Source organism: Python bivittatus, unplaced genomic scaffold, assembly GCF_059951505.1.
Source record: "Python bivittatus isolate LINGU-HERP-01145 unplaced genomic scaffold, Pbiv_v1 ctg000310_np1212, whole genome shotgun sequence".
Classification (NCBI taxonomy): Eukaryota; Metazoa; Chordata; class Lepidosauria; order Squamata; family Pythonidae; genus Python; species Python bivittatus.
The window spans coordinates 4,301,847-4,317,843 of record NW_028277054.1 but is presented as its reverse complement, the minus strand read 5'-3'; the positions used below and the strand labels follow the sequence as shown (position 1 = coordinate 4,317,843).

At 46.3% G+C, this 15,997-nt stretch overlaps 1 protein-coding gene and 1 long non-coding RNA gene across 7 annotated transcripts in view; one reads left to right on the top strand and one right to left on the bottom strand.

Annotated features, from left to right (window-relative positions):
- Positions 1-9,660, bottom strand: part of ARHGEF1 (Rho guanine nucleotide exchange factor 1) — a 47,750-nt gene extending 38,090 nt beyond the window's left edge. For 4 of the 6 annotated variants that reach the window (XM_088139887.1, XM_025168080.2, XM_088139888.1 and 1 more), the window contains exons 1-2: positions 1,379-1,483; positions 533-616 (exon numbers count right to left, since the gene is read on the bottom strand). In XM_088139887.1, coding sequence (XP_087996013.1) covers positions 533-616; positions 1,379-1,405 — 111 coding nt within the window. In that variant the 5' untranslated portion in view covers positions 1,406-1,483. Of the gene's footprint in view, positions 1-532; positions 617-1,378; positions 1,484-9,065; positions 9,371-9,490 lie in introns of those variants that run through there. The other 2 variants (XM_088139890.1, XM_088139891.1) reach the window with 2 other exon arrangements.
- Positions 9,661-9,817: 157 nt separating this feature from the next.
- Positions 9,818-12,501, top strand: LOC148216107 (uncharacterized). Its single transcript, XR_015795979.1, has 3 exons — positions 9,818-10,642; positions 10,795-10,883; positions 11,802-12,501. It is a non-coding gene; the product is annotated as an uncharacterized LOC148216107 (long non-coding RNA).
- The last annotated feature ends 3,496 nt before the right edge of the window (positions 12,502-15,997 follow it).

Genomic DNA, 15,997 nt, shown 5'->3' with positions numbered 1-15,997 from the left:
AGGAAATTACTTCCATCAAGAAAATGACCCGCCCATGTCCATGAAATCACCAGGACCTATGCAAATCCATCCAATCTCTTAAAAGTGTCTAAAAGTGTGGGTCTCCCCAGTTTGATGGCAGTGAGCTTCATAATTTAACTCTACATTTCATGGAGAAGTCCTTCCTTTTTCACTCCTAAATTTTCCTTCATTAGCACAAGCTGGATAACCAACTGGGCTGGGAATGCTGTAGCACTGGATTCCTGCATTTGGCAGGAGGCTGAACTAGATAATCTCTAAGCTCCCTTCCAACCTTCACATTCTACAGTTGTATGATTTAGCTTCAACAAGTGACTCTGAGCTTGATCACGGGGGCGGGGAGACACCTCCGCTTCCATACTGTACATGGGTCAATAAACTATGTATTAGCATGTTCTTTCTTCCACACTTTTGCCCAACCTAATCCCCCCTCTTTCCTTGTAGGGGCCCACTTTATCCCCGTAACCCTCTTAGTTGCTCTCTCTTGCATTTGTTCTGCAGTTCTCCCACTTACAGGCTCAATGTCATTTTCAAAGTCCTCATCTTCTGCACCAATGATGGCCATGGCCGAACCTCCTTGAGCTCCTAGGGCTGAGCTCTGGCAAAAAAGAAACACCAGAAAGGCCCAGGGTCATTTAGGGCAGTGTTTCCCAAATTCAGCAACTTCAGCTCCCAGAACTCCCCAGCCAGCCTCCACACATCTTAAAGTTGCTGAGGTTGAGAAACACTGATGTAGGCAACAGGATCGGGAAGAGACCCACCAAACCCACCACAACCTGTGGGTCTCTTTCCACCACAGTCAAAGGGTCCAAGCATTCCACTTGTTGAAGTAGTTCACAATTACTTTCTCTTTTCCCATCCTCCCAATTTTTAATATAAACAGAAAGCTTTGGGTGAGAATCGTATTACCCCTCCCGCTCATTAATCAGTATAACTAATTTATAAATACCCACCACTTTCTCTTAAAGTCAATTTCCCTAACACAGCACCCTTCAATTACGGTGAAAATGCAAACCCTGAGAATTCAGTATCAATGCAGGACAGAATAAGAGCCAGTTTGGGGTGGTGGTAGGAGGCACTGGACTAGAAGCTGAGAGATCGTGACTTCTAGTCCTGCCTTAAGCACAAAGCCAGCTGGGTGACCCTGGGCCAGTCACTCTCTCTCAACTTAGAAAGAAAACAATAGTAAGTCACCTCCAAACTAGTGGCCAAGAAAACTGCAGAGACTCGTCCATGCAGTCGCCAGGAGTCAAGACTGACTTAAAAGAGCATGCACACACATACAATATAGAAAAGAACTCCCATTTGCAAGCACGCTGGCATCCTCACTTCCCTCCCTCGCCCCCAGCAAATTACTTACTCCATTGTAGCCCTCCTCTAACTCCATTCTGCCCCCTTGGGGGGGAGGGAGGGTCCCCAGCAGCTGGGTCAGGGTGTCCAAATAGCCTGGATCAGCATACACCTTCTGGTGGCACAGAAATATTATTTATTATTATTATCATTATTATTATTCTTACAATTATTAGTAATCTACAATTAGATTCACAAAGACTGATGGAAACTTAATCATTCAAGTCCTAACCAAGGACCTAAAACCAAGAATTATTCAGGTAGCATCTGAGGATATAAGCAGTTGCAAGCAGGATGGATGGATGGATGGATGGATGGATGGATGGATGGATGGAGATAGATAGATAGATAGATAGATAGATAGATAGATAGATAGATAGATAGATAGATAGATAGATATAGTAAAATTAGGGTGTAGGTCTGATAAATTCAAAATTTCCAAATATCAAGGGAATCCTTTAAGTATTACTCCAAGGGTTCCAATCACGATTGGTATAACAGCAGATTTCTTTTTCCATAAGCGTTCAACTTCGATCTGCAAGTCCTGATATTTCCTAGTTTTTTCTGATTGCTTTTCCTCAATCCTATTATTATTATTATTATTATTATTATTATTATTATTATTATTATTATTATTTTCCAGTAACCAAAGAAAGTGTACACATGTTCTACCTCATGGCTTTGGATGGCTATTCTCCCCAAAATTATTCCTTGATGTTGGTATTCCTTGAATGGGCAACCAGCTGGATTAAGAGGAAGAGTCTGTAAACTGAAGACGTGCTGCCTCCAAGTCAGAGATTCAAATGACAGTACTTGGGCCAAATCCCCTTTTCCACCAAAGGGTATAATTGTAAAGTCAAAAGCAAGGGAAGGCAAGGTCCCTGAGGCAATAATTGTGGGATATGAAGAAGCTGGTGAAGAATGAATCTGCACTCAAAGTGATGTTGGAATGAAACTCGCTTCTTACTGAGATCGGATAATTGCAGGAGGCGGCAGCGGCACTGGGAAGAGAATGTTCCCCCAAACAAAATCGAATCCCACTGAGAGACAAGGGTTGCTAGCTCTGCTATCTTCTACCTCTCATCTGGCAAGAATTCAACATATGAGGCCTTTCCCATCCACATCCTGCAAGGATATGGCCAGGTGCAGGATTAGCACCTTGGATACAGAGCCAAGGATGTGATGAATGGGTAGATGAACGAAAAAAAGCAAATATGTTTTGCAACCTGCTTCACGGAGCATCCCTCAATTTGATGCTCTCCGAATAACAGGACAACCCCTATCACCAAGGTATGATCCCAGAGCTGTAGACCAACACAGCTGGAAGGTAGCACCCTTAGAGAAGGCTGCCCTTCAGCAGAGACAAGAAAACTGCCAGATGTTGCTGAACTACAACTCCCATTATCTCCCCATTAGCTATATTGGTTGAGGCTGCTGAGAGTTCATTCAGCAACATGTGGACACCACCAGATCCCCCACCCTTACTCTAAAGCAGCCTTCTCCGACTTGGGCATCCACCAGATGTGTAACCTTCCACTTCCCAGAATTCTCAGCAATGGCCATACAGTGGAGAATTCTGGGAGTTGAAATCGACGCATCTGGAAGGAACCCAGGTTGGGGAAGACTGATCTAAATAGGGTCTTGAAGATTGTACCTCTCTCAATAGATCCAACTTCATTTAATTTGGGGTGGGAGGAGGATATAAATATCCCCACCCCATCTCCAGGGATATATGCAAATAGAAGTATGGAAAAGGGGGAGATTTCATACACAGGAAAGTATTCAAGCTACCCCCAACCCCCATTACTCAGAAATTCCTGCATTAGGTGGAGGTAAGCGTGCCAATGAATACTGCTCTGTTACCTACAAAGAGGCCTCAGAGAAGCGTGTGGCAGTAGGGAAACTCCACACCCCACAGGCAGCCTGACTCATAAAGGGCATCATTCCAACAGGCTGGCTGGCACTAAGGCAGGGAGGAGCTCATTTTGGGGGGAAAAAAATGGGTCAATTATGAAAAAAAGCAACACCCCATTGCAACACCTTGGAGAGCTCTAGGGCGGGATTGTATCCGAACACCAACGCTCCACCACCCTCAAGGCCGAGGAGGCTGAATAACGCAGCGATTGGGGTTTGGCTGGCCCCCTTGGGGCCCTCTTGGCACGCCTTGGCTTTTTTGCCACGACGCCCCATATGCAACTTCAAGAGGAAAAGAGGGAAAGATTGCCTTCTTGGGACCTTGGCATTCCTCCGTAACGGAGCAGTGGAAAGATGGCATTAGGCACCAGCTGGCTACTTGGAGCCTTCTAATGAAAAACAGTGGACTTTTTAGCAGGCCATTTTGGCACCTAGAAGTTCTCTAGAGGGAAGAGGCACAATACAATTTGCACAAATTAAATGAAACCAGACTGCAAAGTCCTTTCGGGACATGTTTACACCAGGCTCATCATAAGCAATTCCTCGCTTAGCCACCTGTAGACATAAAAATCACTTCCAGAAGACCACACAAAACAGATTAAATCAAAAGCTGGATCTTCTTTTGTCATTTGGGCCCACTGACAGCCCACAAGAATGAGAAATGCAGAATCAGGTCAGTAAACATTCCTGAGGACTAGCAGCTTTATAATAGGCATGAATATATTTGCAAGACTCAACTAATTTGAAACTGAATTTAATGTTTAATCACAGAACTTCCAGCTAAAGATACATTTCCCTTGACAGAGATTCTGTGAGATGTTGTTGTTTTAACAGTCACCCCCCCCAACCCAGAAATTGAAGATATTGCTCCTATTTTTATGTACACAATGGAAAAAGCTGACCTATTGTTGGATTTCTGCCATTAAACAGTCACAAGATTGGCTAAGTGGAGAAGAAAAGATGACAACCCCTAAATTAGAGCCCAAAAACCTAAGTGTGGAAACAACCTCTTACCCTTTCAGATGTGCTGTGAACAACTCCTATCATTCCCAGCCAGCAGAGGATGATGGGAACAGTGCTAACATATCTAGAGATCAGGTTGGAGAAGACAAACACATGCTGAGTGAGTCAGCTTTCCTACCCATCTCTTCGCTTCCTTGCTCCGACAGTATTAGCCCAACATTATATATGCTATTTGAGTGGGAAAATAAGGTTCCCATAAAACTTACCTAACTCATTAAATATCTACATTAAGAAAACAGAGCGGAGCAAAAGTGCGACAGAAAATAGCGCAGTGAAGCAACAGGCTATAGATGCGGTAAGCCTACATCCTCTGTTTCACCAGGAAATATATCTCTTGCAGGCCGTGCAAAAGATGCCACCCTGTCACAGACCAACTAACCTTAGAGAGCTGGGGTAAACAGGAAACAAATAAATGCAAACTTTGCAAATAACAACAAGTCAGAATCAGCTGCAAGAATATCAGACAAGAGAAGAGGGGGAGGAGCAGAACAAATGGCATTGCAAGGAGAACAATTTAAAAAAAAAGGTATAAGAGTTTGTAAAATGTTCTTGGAGACAACAGGTGGAGGAATCAGTGAAGCTCTGGGGATATAAGGTTAGTGCACACTAATGCCTTAACCCTGTGTTTCTCAACTTTGGCGAAAGCGTGGACAACTCCCAGAATTCCCCAGCCAGCATGCTGGCTGGGGAATTCTGGGAGTTGAAGTCCACACATCTTCAAGTTGCCTAGGTTGAGAAACATGCCTTAACCAACCCTTTCTTCCAATATCTCCTCCAGAGCTGGTACAAGCCCATGGAGGACCAAACTTCCAGACAGGAAGTGATGCTCCACCAGCCTTCGCCATGTTTTCCTTAGCTTGTTCCCAACAACAGGCAAAGGAGCCTCACAGCAGGACACCTGCATTCCTTGGGATTTTCCCTTCCTCCTGGCTGAAAAGGCCAGCTTCTGGCTCACCCGGGCCATTAAACAAAAGAATCAGCCCACAATATTTTCAGATCGCACCAATTTCCTGGAGCAGGAAGTGATGTAAGTGTACGCGCACACACACACAAACTCCAGAGCAAAAGGCACTCTCAAGAGCTCCCTACACACAACCAGGGCCAAATTTTGCAATTTCAGGATGCGGTAACTTCATAAAACCATAGTTAGAGTTAAACCAACATTTCGTATGCTCTATCCAACAGGACATAGCCAGGATGTGGACTGGCAAGGCAGGGCTGAACTTGCTGTCTACCCAATCTATGCATTCAACGTAGATTCCCACTGAGTAGCCAGCCCTGACTATATGCCTGTTTTCTCGTAGCCAGAGGAGGCTTCAAATCTTTGGATAGTAAACAGATAAGTAAATCAAAGGAAGGCAACAGGTATACTAGGATCTACTAGTAGATGGCTCAGTGATGGACAGTAGATCCAGAAAGATTCTCAACTTTAAATGGCATCTTAACACTACCTTTCAAAGACCTTAATTGAACCGTCTGGATCATTAAAAAGCTGAAAGAGAGATACGTCTCTGGATTTGCCGCTGTGATCTCTTACTTGAAGCATCGTTTTTGCATCTACACCCAGCCGGTGGCCCCGCCACCACCAAAGGGACGCCCTCAAAGCTGATGCCCCCTCCCCAGGGCTTCTGCCAACACCTCTCCATCTCAGTGTAACCCCACTGTTTTCAACTGCTTACGTCTTGGCAAGGTCCTTCCCCAAGCCCTCCTCTTTCTGTCTCTTATGGTGGTGCACACCCTTACGGGAATTACAGGAACAGCGGTTCCTCTGGTCTTCTCAGGACGTCCCCAAGAGCCTTCTTCCTGCTATTTAGTTGAGGAAAAAGAGGAGGAGAGGGCCACCCCAACACAAATTCCCACCAACGTGTGGAATCTCTGTGCATGCTAAAGACTGGGGGAGGAGGACACCAGAGCCTTGCCCATTGCCTCTTGTCAGCACGGCTGCCCTATCTGTCTGGCCCAGACAAGGCCCAGCAAAGACAGTTGGAAACACACTGCAGTGCCTTTACACAACAGTGGCAGAACGTAACCAACCTCACAGGAAATGCCACTCTAACCAACTTCTCTTGGCCCTTATCATCATCAGAATTACAAACTCGTTTTCCCTAATTTTTTTTAACCTACGTTTTCCATTTGTTTCTTCCCTCCGTCTCATTTTTTTCTAGGATTTTCCCATCTCTAGCTGGCTTTCATTTTCCCTAAATCAAATGGAGGAGGTGGGGCTTAAGAGATAAATCAGCAGGGCAGAGGGAAGAGCTATGGTGAGCTTTTTCCCAAGGCAGCGAGTTCAACCACTTATAATGCTAACGAAGGATCACTTTTCTTTGTATATTTCCCTTCAGCTACTTGGCTTCATGTATGAGACTCTGTTTCAGATCTTTGGTTAGCTGAAATATTGCAGGCATGTTGGTCTACCACTGAACATTTTCAGACAATAGCTAAAACCTCTATTATAAAATATATAAAGAATATGCATATCCTTCCATTTAAAAAAAATTGAAGGAATTACAGCTGTTATGATAACAGAGAGATGAGGTTACGGGGGCAAGCATCTCAAATCTTCTTAAGAGCTCCCAAACAATACAACACAGTAAAATGTTAGAGCAACTTTGATTGACCTTTTCCTGTCATCATCTCAACATGCAAATGCAACTTTAAAAAAAATCACCTCTTGCTTTCCAGTTTCTTCCACCTCTCAGGTGCAGGAACTATTATAGCAAATGTTTTTTTTTAAAGAGAAAGAAACATTTATTGTTTTGAATCCAGGTAGAATCAGGTGCAAAGCAATGACACCAGCGTAATTTCCTGTTGGAGCCACGCCACCTACTTATTACAATAAGGTGAGCTTGCTATCTTTTCCTCTCTTCCTTCTGTCACCTCCCTTCCATTGTCAAAAGTTAGCCTCCCCGGGCCGGGAAACTGCCTACTTTCTAGAGGGCCAAGCACCCAAAACACGCTGCTGTGTTAAAAAGATGAAAACTGGTTCTGCAAATTTGGTCACCCTGTCATGTAGCCAAGAAGCACAAGTCACAGGGCTCTGCGGATAACGATGGAGATAAAATGGGGGGGGGGAACGGGGGCTGTAGCATGCCTGTACAAAACATAGGGCCCGTCCCCACTCCATTAAGGAGAGGACATGGCAGAAAGCGGCACACAGAAAATAGGGAGAGGGTTTCTTGGAAGTTTGGCACAGCCCAGCCCCTTCCCCCAAACCACATGGCTCTTGGCACGCACCCTGTCACTGACCTCACCGGCTGAAGAGGCTTGTTCGGCCTCCCTGGGTAGGAAAAATGTCTGGCACACAAAGGCTTGTCCCAGGACAGCCAGAGTGATGAGAAAACGGGAGGCAGAACCCGCCCTGGCGGCGGGGCTGGATGGGTGGGGGCGCAGCTAATGCACCTTTGGACAAAACAGGACAGCCTTTGAGGCTTTAAGTGGCCCTTCTTCCAGGCGCATCAGCTTCAAGCCATCTATTTTTCCCCCCTTAGCATCTATTCATTTAAAACGTTTGTGTAGCTGTCCCCCATCTTAAAGCAACACTGGGTGGCTTGCAACCCATCCTGTAATATAAAACAGTATAAAACTCCCAGCACGAAAACTAAAAGCAGAAAAATTCCTGCCCAAGTCTTGGGAAATGGGCTGGATAAAGACTGAGATAGAAGGCTTGCTCGGGGATTACACGGGGTGCAATAAATATAAATAAATGAACAGCTACTGCTTGAGCGAAGGGATACCACCAGGCACAAAGATAAACTTTAACCATGTGGGAGGTACTGTTTTGACTCTGATCCCAGGCCTGGGGAATCAGGGGAAATTACAGAGCTGTTTAACCATGCGTGTGCATGTCTGCTCCAGACATCGGAAATGTCCTCTTCCAAGCATATCCTGGTCAAGGCATGGCTTAACTCCAGTCTGGAAAAGTGAGAGCAGAGTATCCATGATGTTCAGGCCACCTGATTAGAGAAAATCCAATCTGACCTTATTCTACACTTCTAACTGGCGCCCTCAAGGCCTTGTGCTCTGCTCTCATCAATCCACCGAGGCTGGCAAAACATCTCTAAAGCAATCAGCATTGCATTTCTCTGAAGATTCGATAATTACTCAAAGCTCTGGAGCAATACAGGGAATTATTTTACAATAAAGCTGGTTACTGCCCCCCCCAAATGTCATATTGCACAGGACTGTGCCCTGCCCTGGCGTTCTTTATCTTCTCACCCTGTTCTTGGTCATTTTAGATCCTAGAACCCACCTTGCCATTATGTCTCTTAGGAACAGACCAGGAAACCTCTGCTACCCAGAGGTTTATGAAAAAAAAAATAGCTCAGTGGTGTCCTTTCCTCCCTTGGCTTAAAGTGCCAGGCCTGCACATGGGCTCCCCCACTCCAAAAGGAATCGGACTTTTTTGAAATAATCTGTAAAATTAGCCCTAGATCCTGAGGTCAACTGATGCCAAGGCTCAACCTTGGTGGAACAGAGTACACAGAGCATGCACAGAATGCAGCTGTTGCAGTTCTCAGTCCTTCTCTCCCCGCGCCACCTCCCCCCACCCGCAAAGAAGGAGGGATCTGGATCTCCAGTTTCCCCAGTGCCAGATTTCTGAGAGTGGGAATCAGGGTTTCGCCGACAGGAGGCAAGAAAATGCACTTGGCGCGCGCTCAGATACCCTCTCTCCCTCCTTTCCAGCCAAGCCGAGGCAGAACGCCGCCAAAACGCGCTTCCCAGTCGGAGCGGGGAGAGCTGCGCGGCCACGCCGTCCTTACCCAAATCCAGTCGGGACTCCAAGCCACTTTCCCGGGCGCCGGCTCCCAGCCAGCCCAGCCAGACTTGCTCTAGAGTAAGCGCGCGCAAGCTCGAGGCCGGACGCCGCCTGGCCAGGAGCACGGCCGGGCCGGGCCGGGCCGCGCCGGACGGGGCGGCGGCGAGGCAGGGACGGGGCAGCCCGGAGCCCCCGGACTGCGCTCTCCTCCTCCCTCCCCCGGCGCCAGCCCGGTGCAGCCCCGGGAGAGACAATGCCTGGCTCGCGCCCTCTCCCCACCCGCGACGGCGGCGGCGAGCCTCCTCGCAACAGGAAGCGCCCGCTGCTCGGCACACAAAGCTCCCTCCCCGGCCGTTCCCACGGCCTGCGCCTGCCAGGCGGACGCGCGGCCAGCTGGGGGGAAGGGGCGGCCTGGGTGGGAGCGCTCACCTGGACCGCCCGGCTCTTCCAGCTCGCCCTGCAGGGCCCTCGGAGGCCGCTGGCGGGGCTTCCTGTGGCAGCGAGCGCCTCTCGGGGAAGGGCTGGACCAAAGGGGGGGTGGAAGCAGGAACCCGCCCCGTTCGCATGTTATGTTCCGGATCCCTCTTCGCCGCCGCCGCCGCCTGCTCCAGCCCTGCCCTGCCCTCGCGCGCTCGCGTCTGCCGCGGGTCCTGCGCGGCGCGGGCTGCCCAGGACTCGCGTGCCGCCGCCTCGGAATGCCACGGAGCAGCTGGCAGAGCGGGCAGCGCCGGGAAGGCGGAAGGGGTCCGTCTAGACGCGGGGGAGCGCGGGGAGGGCGAAGGCGAGGGCCGGGGCGCAGCGAGCGAGCGAGGCCAGGTGGAGCCGGTTGTACGTGCCGCGCGAGTCTCGGATCGGCTGCGGTGGGGATCGCAGCCTGCTTGCCAGCCTCCTCGGAGAGGGCGCCTCTCCTTAAGCTGGGGTGCGTTCCCACGAGCTCCAGCCCGCGCCCTGAATCAACCTCTTTTCTGCCTTTGCACCAGAAACTAACCAAGTCGCTTTGGGTTGGCTGGGTTCGCAAAAATCGAAGTCAGGTTAACAGGAATGAAGCGACTTGCGGTTGTGACTGAACCGGTGTTTCTCAATCTCGGCAAGTTTAAGGTGGGTGGACTTCAGCTCCCAGAATTCCCCAGCCAGCATGCTTGGACTTCAGCTCCCAGAATTCCCCAGCCAGCATGCTTGGAATTCAGCTCCCAGAATTCCCCAGCCAGCATGCTTGGACTTCAGCTCCCAGAATTCCCCAGCCAGCATGCTTGGAATTCAGCTCCCAGAATTCCCCAGCCAGCATGCTTGGAATTCAGCTCCCAGAATTCCCCAGCCAGCATGCTGGCTGGGGAGTTCTGGGAGTTGAAGTCCACGCATCTTAAAGTCGCTGAGATTGAGAAACACCGGGCTAAACTTTGAGGTTCATGGTGGCCAGTAGCGAGACATTCTGGGCATGACAGTGACACGGTCTCAAATTCTCCACCAAATTCTTGCAGTTTGCATCTCCTTCCATAGCATGACTGGATTCTCACCTTGCATACCACAAGCCACGGTTTACAACCCATGATGGCTGGACTCACACCATCCACTTGACCACAGGTTTGCAAATTTTGCAGCCTCCCGACCCTATAAAACAATACATGTTTTCGGATCGCTCTTGTCCACAAAACCAATGCTCTCATTGGGGTTAGGTTTGGGCAAGAAGTAGTTATCCCCCTTATTTTTAATAATTCTTAATCTATATCTTACAGGGATTGTCAAAGTTTATTGCAACTCCCCACTGGGCAAAGAGCAAAGCTGGGATCAATTTCTGAAAGCATTCCTACACTACCTGCTTAAGGTGACCAGGTTTATTATTTTATTTTTTTTAATGTCTCTGCCCCCCGTGGTTGCTTGTGACCCTGGCAGGGCGGAGGGCAAACTCATCATTTGAGAACACTTGCACCAAATAGAAATAATAATAATAATAATAATAATAATAATTATTATTATTATTATTATTATTGTTGTTGTTGTTGTTGTTGTTGTTATTGTTATTGTTATTTTAAATTTATTGGCCACCCAACTCCAGTGGACTCTGGAAATCCTCACTGAAATCAAATGTTTGAATCTCGTGAGTCTGCCTCTAATTTGTGTACCCTTTTATTGCATCCACAGGGGAGGGTGTGTGCAAAAAAAAAAAAATTAAAGCAGGGGCTTTTATCACACAGTTGTGTCTACCATCTTGATTTTATTGACCCCTCCCCTTTGGAAACACCCCTGAAGTCAGTCCCTGTTCTTTCATGCTTGCAATGGTTTACAGTGCTTTTGCTTTTCCCTTTTCCTAGGATGAAATGTCTAATGTCTGGGATGTTTGAAAATCATAGTTATAACTATTTGTTTTGTTTTGATCTGAATTCTACACATTGGCCCAACCATCTAGCAGGTAGAGCAATGTTTCTCGACCTTGACAACTTTAAGATGTGTGGACTTCAACTCCCAGAATTCCCCAGCTAGCACACGTGGACTTCAACTCCCAAAATTCCCCAGCTAGCACACGTGGTCTTCAACTCCCAGAATTCCCCAGCCAGCATGGCTGGGGAATTCTGGGAGTTGAAGTCCACATATCTTAAAAGTTGCCATGATTGAGAAACACTGAAGTAGGGGGTAATCTTATAAATCATTTATAAATACGCTAAATTGTTCAAAACAGTGATCAGGAATCAGCTTCAGCCATACTTACTGTTCTGGTCTCATTCTTTGCCATTTCCATTCCCAGATTTTGAAACAGTTTCAGGCTGGTTTAGGCTCCTCGTCCCTGTCACCATTCTCAACATGCAGAAGAAGCTTCATGAGTCCAAAAATTGCACCCAGCTGGTGCTCTGCTCCTTCCCCCTCCATGGCCTGTGGTTGCTGCCCTGCCACCAAGTTGCCATTTCTCCATTCAGTTTATTAAAACAACAGAGAAAGTTTAGCATGACTCTGATGTGGTTTAACTTCTGCAAGGAGGGAGAAGAACCTGAGAGGCGGGATGAGGCAAGAGTTCCTGCAGGTAGGGATGTGCAGGTATTTGGATCCGAAGCAGAAAAGGTGCTTCAGAGCTGGCGTGGGTGTGCTTGGGTTTCCTGCTGAAGCACAGCTGATAAAAACACACTTGATCTTAGCCAAAAGGCTGAGAAGCAATATTGGAAGCATGTAACTTTGGAGCTGATCCAGAGGGCGCAGATGCACACGTGGAGGCGTCCTTAGCTCCACACACATCCCAGCTGCAGCCACAAAGGAAGCCACTGACACACGGATCTATGTGAAGCTTCAACAGAGTGCACCAACAGTTAAGTTGGCTTTTGCCGATCAAATCTGCAGCCTGGGCAAAACCTACCCTGACTTAATGCTGGAAAGGGTTGAGGTCAAGAGCACAGAGCTGCAGAGATAACGACAGAAAGGAATGCAAGATAAATACTTTTGCAAAGCTTCCATAACACTGCCTCTAAACCAGTGTTTCTCAACCTTGGCAACTTTAAGACGGGTGGACTTCAACTCCCAGAATTCCCCAGCCAGCCATTCAGTTCTGGGAGTTGAAGTCCACCCGTCTTAAAGTTGCCAAGGTTGAGAAACACTGCTCTAAACTATATGAATACAAATTTTACTGTGTAGCTTATACGTATAATCTGTATTTCTAGCTGTATCATTTCTGTAAGAAAAGCACACACCCATCAAATAAAGGGACCTCTGGCCTATGTGGCCTGCCTTTCCACGTGTGTCCCAATAAATTTTGAATTAAGGTTGAGGGTGAAACCTTGATTCCCCAGAAGGTCTGGGTTAGTAGGTGGAATGTGCTGCCCCAAAATGTAGTTGGCTTTAGAAAGGATTAAACAGAGTCTGTCATCAAGATGACTAGTTGAGAAGAACAAGTAGATGGAATGACCATTTATTAACTGGTTGGTTGGTTGGTTGGTTAGTTAATAAATAAATAAATAAATGGTTGTGTGCAATCCAAGACTAGAACATCTGGTTGAGCTTTCTGTGATGATAATGCTGGAGGTTCACTGCAATGACATTGCTTCATCTCAGTCAAAGAGGAGCAACTAAATTCAACTCACTTCTCAGCAGGAACGTAATGTAACTTCTGCTGGCAATGACCTGAGTCTCCAAACAGCCAGGTATTTTGCATTGCAGATAAAGCGAAAATTCAGAACTGTCCATCCCCAATCCAGTAGCAGGTGGCCACAGAGAGAAGGTCTACCTTGAGGTTGTTCCTCACTGCCAAGTCGGTGTTCTGCCACCCAGTCTTTGAATAAACAAATATCAGCATCATGACATTTGCCATTCCAGTTGCCTATCTGTCTTTGCTCCCCATTCCTGCCAGTCACCTGACTTGACTTCCTTCCAAGATAATGGTGATAACACTATTTCCAGACCTTGAGCCTGCCCTTGGATGATGTTGGAATAAGAAGGAAAGTACTAATTTAACAGCAATGCTGCTAAGGGTCGCTGAAGCCTTTTCGCTCATAGGGTGGAGATGAGGGAAAGTTAATAGCGAGGGGAGACAGCAGAAAACAGATTGCCGGGGCAAATTTGCATGAGGACCTTGGTTTCTGCAGAAGGCAATTCAAGTGGAACAGCAGTGGTGACCTCCCTCTGCTGGTGAAATACAGACATGTATTTTCCATCTTCAGAAATACTTGTGTATAAAGGAATAGAATTGCTGAAGTTTGATTTTCAGAGAAACGTATTTTAACAGGAGCATCTGCAGGGAGGGGCCCAAAGAGGCAAGATGGTGGGTGCAATTGAAGCCCCACCCTTTTTGACATGTGTGGATTGCAAGTTACAACCACCATCTTGACGTTTTTGACCCACACAACCAGACACCCACGGTGTTTAGAAAGCAACTCCAGCTGTCTACATCAAAACTTGCATTTAAAGCTCAGGTTAAAGTTTAATCTCACCTATTGTACAGCATCCTTCAGCTTTCCCCAACCTGATGGGTATGTTCTATGGGGTTGGGAGTATAGTACCCAGAATTCTCAGCATGCTGATTGGGGATTCTGGGAGATCAGTCTCAACATTTACAGGGAGCATCAGATTAGGGAAGCTAGTGTAGTAAGACTACAGTTAAACCATCTCACCCATATTTAATGTATAACTTGTCATTTCTGCAGAATCTCTACTGCGTCAAACCTTGTTTTTATTTTGCCCTAATATTTAGGTCCTTTTTAAAGTTTAAAGTGTGTTGTAACAAGCCTCTGTCTATATCTATTTTGGAGGCTCCATCTGAGTCATGAGACCTCTAGGGCTCAGAGATGGATCACCTTGTATCAAGTGGGGATTAATACCTCCTGCCTCTGCTCCAAAGAGATCAGTTGGATCTCTGGTTTGGATATCACAGCCCTGTTATGGCCTTGTAATTTAGCGTAGCTGACAATGAACTGCATATAGGTGAGCAAATAAATGAAGGAGCAAAGAATGCAATGCTCCATTTCACTCTTTAGCCAGTACTTTTCAACCTTGGCAGTTTTAAGATGTATGGACTTCAACTCCCAGAATTCCCCAGCCAGCATGGCTGGCTGGGGAATTCTGGGAATTGAAGTCCACACATCTTAAAACTGTCAAGGTTGAAAAACATTGTTCTAGCCAATACTAAGTGGGATGTGGTGAAGTGAAAACCCCTGCCCCCCTTGCCACACTCCATTGAAAAATCAGTGGGGTATTGGAGGGAGGACAAATCTGAGCCATCTTCAGCCATTTCTGCTTTGCAGACCAATACCTTTTGCCAGCTTTTGTGCCATCACACCCTTCTGAAAAATCATGGTTTTGGCTTAGCATGTGGTGTGAACCAAATCACTGCTCTTCATCCAGTTTCAAGAGCCAGATTATATTCTCTGGCTGGCTTTTAACTCAGGAAGAATCAGCCTGGAATTTGATCCTTTGCATATGTTTGCTAATTCTGCCCTTTCCTGACCTCGCATGCAATACAAGAGGCCTTCTCTGCTATTTCTTTCCATAATCTCTGGCACAGTTTTGTTGGTCTAGGGGTTTGGGGCAGGAGGGGGTTCATTTGATAAGGTTGTTTAGATGAGCCAGTTTCATAGTCTGTACAGAGCTTGCATTAGTTTAATCAACAATGTAGACCTGTACTGTAGGGGTTATGAAAAGGAAATGCATGACTTTCTTTCTTTCTTAATTAATTAATTAAACTTATATAACCGCATATCTCAGGACAGCTGGCTCTGGCCAGAGTACAACAAAGCTAAAACAGGTAGTTAATACTAAACAATATTATAATAATTATTAAAAACATTTTAAAAACTATATAAAACTACAAAAGGAGTATTAGGCAAAGAGACATTAATAATAATGTAGCCACCTTAATAATTCACCAGTCCGCTGGGGTTCTCAGGCCTGATGGCACAGCCAGGTTTAGAGGGACCTTCGGAAAGTCAAGAGTGATGAAGCCAACCTCACATAGCGGGGAAGGATATTTTACATGCTGTAAAAGAAAAAGAAAAAAAGGGAACATTTCAAATGTACATTAACAGCTTAGCAAATGCTACAAACGATGCTGGGGTGTTAAAAAAAGCAATCTGTAGAAGCAGTCTTAAAATGGGATTTTCTGCAAAGAGAGACCATTTTTATGTCAACTGGATTTGTAGCTTTTTATCAGTGGGAGTTTGGAAATAAATTAAAACAAGCAGATTCTTGACTGATTGGTTTTTTAACTGTTAGGGAAGCTCTACCTATACATGTCCTCAATTCAACAGAGAGACTTTATCCAAACAACCCCTTAACCAGGTTACTGAATTAATTTATTCTCCAGGTTCACACAATATAGTAAATCATAAACTTAACAAAAGTTGGATTGGTAATGTGAAACCCCACCAAAAAAACAAACAAACTCTAAGCAAAGTTAAAATTAACTGAGTTTGTTGCATGAATAACATACTCAGCCTTTCCCTAACCACATTAAAGCATGTTGTG